The sequence below is a fragment of the Rutidosis leptorrhynchoides genome, chromosome 6 (genome assembly GCF_046630445.1).
Source record: "Rutidosis leptorrhynchoides isolate AG116_Rl617_1_P2 chromosome 6, CSIRO_AGI_Rlap_v1, whole genome shotgun sequence".
Classification (NCBI taxonomy): Eukaryota; Viridiplantae; Streptophyta; class Magnoliopsida; order Asterales; family Asteraceae; genus Rutidosis; species Rutidosis leptorrhynchoides.
Window position 1 is genome coordinate 109,813,536 of NC_092338.1, and position 8,229 is coordinate 109,821,764.

Genomic DNA, 8,229 nt, shown 5'->3' on the forward strand with positions numbered 1-8,229 from the left:
GCATCTTGTTAATGTTGGTTACCAGGTGTTCACCATATGAATGATTTTTATCTCTATGTATGGGATGATGTTTATATAAAATGGAAATATGAAATCTTGTGGTCTATTATTACGATTGATAAATATATAGGTTAAACCTATAACTCACCAACATTTTTGTTGACGTTTTAAGCATGTTTATTCTCAGGTAATTGTTAAGAGCTTCCGCTGTTGCATACTAAATTAAGGACAAGATTTGGAGTCCATGCTTGTATAATATTGTTTGAAAAACTGCGTTCGAAGACATATATTGTTGTGTAATATTATTGTAAACCAATATGTAATTGACGTGTGAGAACGCTATATTTTGATTATCATTATTTGTTAATCGTCGTAATATTTTAAACCTTTATTGATAAAATAAAGGTTATGGTTGTTTTAAAAATCGAATGCAGTCATTGAAAAACGTCTCATATAGAGGTCAAAACCTCGCAACGAAATCAATTAATATGAAACGTTTATAATCAATATGAACGGGACATTTCATGAGTGATTTATACTCGTCAGTGATTTTAAATACTTGTCATTCAAAAAATGTATATACATATATATTTCGATTCGAAATTAAAATTCAATTAACCAAACACCAATTACCATCAGCCATTTAATCATTAGAATATTCAATATTATTTTTGATTTAATTTAAATTTATTCTTTTTATCAATTACATTCAGTATTAATTTCACTAATAGTTTTCTAATGAGTGTTGTGACTGTCGCCCTTCATTGTAGGGTCTATCTTATTAATCTGGATATAAATCGCTAAATTTTACTTCCTCAATCTCATTATAAATGTACATTTTTGAATTACATATGATTTTAGAAAATTGTGCTAATTTTATAATTCACCAAATAAAATAATTTTTCAATCCATTAATACCCCTTTAATTGCTTGAAAATATAAAGTGAACATTTAAAATGGAACAACTCAAAATAAAAATTTGACCATGATGATAAAGTTAAGTCTAATGTTTTGGTGACAATGAATTTTTAAGATTGACAAAAAATAATTGAAGAAATATTGATTGGTTTATAAATATATGTATATGAAAACTATTATAAATGTAGGTAATGTAGTTCAAAAAACTCACATTGTGAGAGTCAGATACGTGTGAAATACCTCCACCAAATACCCCATGAGTATCATATACGAGTCTATTCCAAAAACTTACTCCGAGTGGCAACTATAGTACACAACATCTTCGGTAATTAGATCTACAAGCAGGTTGAGCCCCGAGGGAGATCAAATCTTCAGGTATGTTGATTATGACCTAATAGTTAAAGGTAAAATACTTGTTTTTTACGGGTCTCGAACCCACTCCAACTTCTCAAAAGCTCCTCCGTCTTCAAAGGTAATTCTCCTTTTATCTAAAAGATAAAGTGTGATAAATAGTAATCAAATTGTGCTACAACCACTTGTACCCTATGAGTAAACACATCCTTTTATCTAAAAGATAAAGTGATAAATAGTAATCAAATTGTGCTTCAACCACTTGTACCCTATGAGTAAACACATGTACCAACAAGGAGCATCGCTACAAACGGTCACCCTTGCCAAACTTAAGGGGTAGAAAATGTAAAATTTTAAGGGTGTAAAAATTAAATACAAGGGGGCAAAAAGGTAACTTCTATATTTAATAAAAAAACCTCACTAAATTTATCCACATAATTTTTTTTCGGGAATAATCTTTTTGTTCGGCTCGAGTTAGGTTTCATCACCATAACCGTTAAACTCGAAATATTCGAAATGATCTTTCACGCACTATATGAAATCAAATTATATTTACATTTTTAGATCCCAACATTATTTATGAATAAAAATATACTTAGCAAATTATTAAATATACATGATCACCTTCCAAATTACCTTTACGTTATTGAAATTGCGACTATTTTTTCCTGTTTATGTCAATCGAATTTAACAAACGTTCACCGCCGGTAAAGTGAGGGGTTCTCAACTACTAGTTAGTACCAATTAAGCTATTTCTCATTGCTTATATACTCATTCATCTGATCATGTATATAAACATTTTCAAATTTTAGTTTTCATATAGCAAATGAGTTGGGATCACTAATATATCGGTAATTTCATTACAACCGAGAACCAGTCATGATTCACCATTTCGCCAAAGGTAAAGCGCGACTTTATCATTCTATATTTATCGGATAAAAGCAGTTCATCAGTACTGAAAAAAATTCACCTTAAAATTAAGTATGTTAAAACATTGTTCCTAAGTGCACACAATTTTTTTCTTTTGACATCATTTGTCATTTGGATGTGGGGTAATGAACTTATAATCTATATATAATATGATGATGTAGTCATACCGGACCAAACCGAAATAGGGTTATATACAATCTCATTGTGAGAAGAGGTCATTTGAGCGTCTCTAAAAACATACTATGTTTACATATGCATCCATACGTCCCTACGTCGTTACATTCCATTTAGGATTAGAAATATGCGTAATCGGACCTGCTTTTTACATCTCTCTCGTTATTTGACCCTATTCACCTCTTTGAGCTTCTATTGAATCGAGAAAAAGGTTTATAAACACGATAAAGATTTAGCGATTAAGCATTATGTGTCGAATATTCCCATTCAACATGGTCCAAAACAAACATTTATTGCTCTATTAACTAGTGGTGGCTACAACTTATAGCAAAGATTGCACAAACATGATGTTTGTTAAAATTCTCCACGAGAGTGGATGCTTCACATATGTAGCAAAAAACCAATTCTATTATTACCACATTTAGCCATGACACAGCCACACAATCTAGAACAACTTACATACACTATACACATGTTTTAAAACCACACCATACGATCACACAAGTTAGTTATAAAAACCGAATAGATCAATACAAAAATATATTTAATATATTGTTTTCCATATAATATTAGCATCTAGGCAAGTACCATAATCATTTTAGATGACCTCATAGTGATAGTTATAACAAATGTTAAAAGGAAATGAATCAATGATCCGCGATGTCGTCAATGCTCTTGTTACTCGAATGATATATCCATACAAAGTGCAGTCAACTGGTCAAGGCTGGCCTAGAAGCGAAGGCTTGTAAAAGGCATGGCTCTGAGCAATCTCGATTCGTTCACGTGGATCGTTCAATGTCTCATCTCGAAGTGCCTCAAGAATCGCCCGTGGATCCTTTTCCCTGAAACATATATCAACGAATTTTATCAAGTCCAAAATGATGATGCTCTAATTCCTCCGTATACCAAGTCAAAATTACGAAAAAGATTTTCCTATAGACAACCCTAAGGGTACTTTTGTACGTAGCGGTTATTTGTTTAATTTAAAGTGACGGTTATAGATTTGTACAAGACTTTCATGCATGTTAACGACAACCCTAAGAGCCGTCGTCAGAAAAATCCTTCAGAAAATTGTGCTATACTTTCAAAGAGTAGATTATACTATTGGATAAAAAACAAGTGTGTTTAATATATCAGAGGGACTGTTTAACTAGTTATTCATTTCATCACATCATGTAATCAGATTATAGGTTTAAAGATAAATTTAATTAGTACTATAGATAGATTTATCTATATTTCTACTTTGGATTAACATGATCTATTTCACGAGTAGTGAAAGATATTTAAATATTTGATACCCAGCCAGCATGAACTACATGTTAAACATTTGCATTTGTTGTCAAACAATGTGTATAAGAAAGTTTACCTCTTTATGAGTATTTTGTATAATGTCTTTAAAATGGGGCACAACTCAACTGGTGCAACAGACTTTTTTTCATTTGGATGCAATACACTCAAGCTCGATTGGCTCAAAAGCTCGAAAAATGCTCCAACTGCAGACACTCCCTGAAAGTCCAAAACATGAACCAAGGGACGTTTAAGAAAAATTAGTCAATCAAAAGGTGGCACACAAGGTGCATGTTGGCTAATGGGTTAAACAGGGCCACGTCAAAATGGGTAATTGTTAGTGTGTGTTAGGTTGATTCAGCAACAATTATTTGTCTATATTTCAGAGCTTTCTATAGGTAATTGATGTGTTAAGCATGTTTACAAAAACTATGATATTAGGCCATGTTTGACTTTGACTTAATGGGCTTAATGGAACTTAATATAGTGAGTCATCAAGTGGTGTTTCACTGTTTGTTTTTGACTTATTAAATAAGACGCGCCTTAATCATATAAATGTAAATTCACATTAAGTCAAAATCTATTAAAGTTAATTAGTAACTGCTCCTTAAACTACCCCACATAGAGGGTCAATTTGGTAATTCCATTATTCACACGGTTATACAACACATAAAACAAACAATAGTTATTTATCAATCACTTGTTCCTCACGGACATTTTATATTCAATCAGACAACCGAACTTAATAAAGAAAAAAACGAGCAGTAAGTCCCTTTGTCCCGAAATCACAGTCCATCTTTCCATTTTGGAACGTCCGAAAATTTTAGCCCACTTCCAAATTCTAACGAATCAAAACGCTTCTATGAATTAAAGGTAAAATCTTATTGGTAGAAAGTTGTAATGATTGTACTTCTCTTGATATGCGTGTTTTTTGTTTGTGGACAACAGAGTATTTTTCTATTGACCATTTTGAGATAAAACAATTAACTCAAATCGACCCCCAGTTCATATGCAACTGGGTCACAACTGGTGCATATAAACTAACCAATTATATGATGAAGCAAGAAAAAGGGTAAGTAATGAGTACCTGGATCATCCCTTTACCACTGATGCTGTCACCCATATCGAGGCTCAATTCTCCCTTAGCAATCATTTGCCCATACCACGAATTACGCCCTTTCAAAAGTGTCACATACGTATCTGCAAGCAACGGGCCCGCAAGCTTCTCGGGTTCTTCAGTCAATAAATGCGTGATAAATATCATTTCTGATGTGCAGTGTGCAAAATACACCGACTTGCTTGTAGCACTTTCTTTAGTAAGAGACGCTACCATTCCTAAACGTATAAAACAAAAATAATTTGTTTTGGTTTATATTGATATTTTAGCATTTGTATAATGCAAGTTAAAATGTTATTGAAGTTGAGAACAATTTGATGGCAAATATCTTACCGGCTCCAATTGCGTAAACGTTTTTTAATCCGCCCATGACTTCATGTGTGATGAGGTCACTATTGTCCCATACAATGAAATGGGGTTGTCTAAGAAACTTTGCAAGTGGTATCCTCCATTTTTCGGCCCCACATATTCGAGCATTCGCATACTCCTTGTTGTAAATCTCAGAAGCAATATTGGGCCCACCAAGGTACAGAATGTTTTCCTTCGGAACTCCAGCTACATAAAAAATACATCAGACACAAGTAATATTATGCTTAGAGAAACAATTATGACCCATTACTATAAAAATATGTCACTTTGGTTAAATTAACAAGTCAAATGTGTAATCTTTAAAACGTGTAGCTAAGAATGAAGCTGGTTAAAAGCCACACAAAGTAAACTACAAGTGATTACAACCTACTAAATTGGTTTACTTCTTAACTAAAACTTAACTATTTCTTTAATAATCGCTTATGTAATTGTGTTTGATTTGTTAACTATTTATATATTTAAAAAAAAGACAATGAAGTGTTGACCGGCCACTCCAACTATAACTATCCCGTATTAATCGATACTAAAAGCTCCACTTATGAATTCATTTATTATGTGTTATGTTACAATTGTCCCCAAAAAGCCCACTTGAGTAACCTTTTTCAAAAAACTGTAACACTGAGTAAATACATTCTAACGCAATAACCTTCTCTGATCTTCATAAAATAAAGGGTAATTCAGGAACACCAAATTTGTTTCAACTTAAATTTTATAAAATAAAAAAAAAATTAAACAAATGGGCTGTTATTTTTGTCTCTTTTACTACCCTTACTTGCAGCAATCTCTACAACCAAATTAGTAGTACAACTTAAAGAGGTAAATTCTTGTATGCCAAGATAAAGTATCAAACTGTAAAAATCATTTCAATACAACATCAAGACAAATAGACCAAATAAAATTGAAATTCACATCGAGATAACTAAGTGGTGAAAATGCTTACTTGCCCGACTAATCATTTGTGTAGGAGTAATTATATGAGGAACCGGATCTAAAGCAGCTTCTATACCCTTCGACAACGATATAATAATCGGTGGCGTAATTCTCTCCTTCCAATAATTCCTTATTTCTTCAAAAACCTCTCGGGTTTCAGTCGACGGCAACCCATTTACAACAATATCAGCATCCCAAACCGCTTCTTGTAAATTAGTCACAACTTTCATGGGACAAAGTGGTGTATCAACCATATTCAAACAAAACCCGTCTTTCAAAATCTCGTCAGCATAAAGAATCCTATCACCTAATCTTGCTTCCACATACTTCAAATACGCGCATCGTCTAATTAATCTTCTTAACACATCTTCTCTTGAATTTATCACTTCGAATAAGTGTTCAGCAGTGGCTCTATCAACTGATCTACCACCCCTTCTCCATATCCTAATTTGAACCTTATCGCGAAACCGACCGTAAGAATCTTGAAGCAATGCTGCAAAAACACTGCCCCACGCACCCGCACCAACTCCAACAATTTTTAGTAAATCCCCATCTGATTTTCCAAGAACACGTCGAAATTCGTCCAATTTCTCTTCTAAACCGTTATTAACCGCAATCGCCCCATTTGAATACACATTTGGCATCATCACCTCAATGTTTCCAACCATACTTTTGAATTCAATCAAAAAAGCACCAAACTTTTTTGGCCTGATCACAATTCAAAAGCACCGATCTCGATCTTAAGTTAAAACCAACCTGAAAAATCAAGACTTTTTTGCAAATTAAATTTTTTTTTATCAATAAGCCACTTCCTTTTGCAACTTTATAATTTCTCAACTGCTTTTAGATTTTATATATAATTTATTTATTATATTATATAATAATATATAATATGCATATACTGGTAGAACTCCCACCTAAATTATAGCTACCATAGTACTTCACCTACACGCCCCATAATAGGAATTAAATGACATATACATATGTTGATTGTTGACTAAAGATTAAAGAACCCTAAAAGTCAAAATGTATATGATCACTTCACAAACTCAAAACAAAAATTGGTTCATCAGTCTACCCACAAATAATAAATTTTATAATAATTATTATAAATGAGGACAAAACAACACTTGAATTATAATTATATAGTCAAGATAACAAACCTTCAAGAATCAGTCAACATTATTGATCATACAACCAGTATGATTGAGCGGTTGCATTCAAATAGTGTGAAGATGAAAAAGAATCAGAATTGGGTGAAAAATTAAAAATGGAAATAGATTGATAGTAAAATTGACGAATGTGAATGATATATTATGATGATGACAACAGAAATGGAGGTTTGGGGTTAGGGCATTGATGATGGAGATGATGAATTGGGGAAAGTGCCAAAATTTCATAATAATTGTTGTTATTATGAATATTAAATTTTTTAAAAGATGGACATTAGCCATTAATATGGCAGTAGAAGGTAGTTGGATCATACTCATTTGCTTTCTTCTTTGTAAAACCACACTCTACTCTTTAAACTTCTTTATTATGTGTTTTAATCATAAAAATCACGAAGAAAAAAAAATCATGAAAACCATGTACTCATCGATCTATCGATAAAAAAAAAAAATAAAAAAATAAAAATAAAAAGTTACTCATCTATTTGGAGAGGTGTTTGGAATTGATTTTTGACTAGATTATTTTTAAAAAAAATAATATTTGAAATTACTGATCATTTTTACTATACGCGTTTCTGGACGAAAACTGGAACCGCATTACAGGTACTTGATCCTTGAACCATCACAAAAGGCAGTCGGGGGCGGGCCGAAATCCTGAAATACAGGTTAGTAAAAACTTACTCGGGGTCATTCCATAAATTGGGTAAATACCCTTTAATGTTTTAAGGGAGGGGACTCGAGTCTGAGACCTCTCACCCTCATCTGACACACAAAGTGTTAGATGTACCCACTGTTGCAAAAGAACCCGTCTCAAGCCATTGCGATGCCCGTTGCGACGGTTTGGTGACTAACTCGTCCCGTCTCGAAAAAAACCCGTCTAATATGACAGTCACCGGTCAAAATTCGAGTCAAAGTCTGTCAAAATTCGAAAAAGCCAGAAAGTCGGTAGAATCAGTCAATTTTTTTGTATTTTATTTTAAACTT

The 8,229-nt window shown here is 32.8% G+C and overlaps 1 protein-coding gene across 1 annotated transcript; it reads right to left on the reverse strand.

Moving 5' to 3' along the window:
* Positions 1–2,997: 2,997 nt before the first annotated feature.
* LOC139852493 (probable glycerol-3-phosphate dehydrogenase [NAD(+)] 1, cytosolic) lies at positions 2,998–6,788 on the reverse strand. The gene is made up of 5 exons (XM_071841794.1): positions 6,087–6,788; positions 5,111–5,332; positions 4,748–4,995; positions 3,740–3,879; positions 2,998–3,215 (listed from the first exon to the last, which is right to left on the reverse strand). The coding sequence occupies exons 1-5, from the start codon at positions 6,742–6,744 to the stop codon at positions 3,092–3,094; spliced, it is 1,392 nt and encodes a 463-aa protein (XP_071697895.1). The 5' UTR covers positions 6,745–6,788; the 3' UTR covers positions 2,998–3,091.
* Between the last annotated feature and the right edge of the window lie 1,441 nt (positions 6,789–8,229).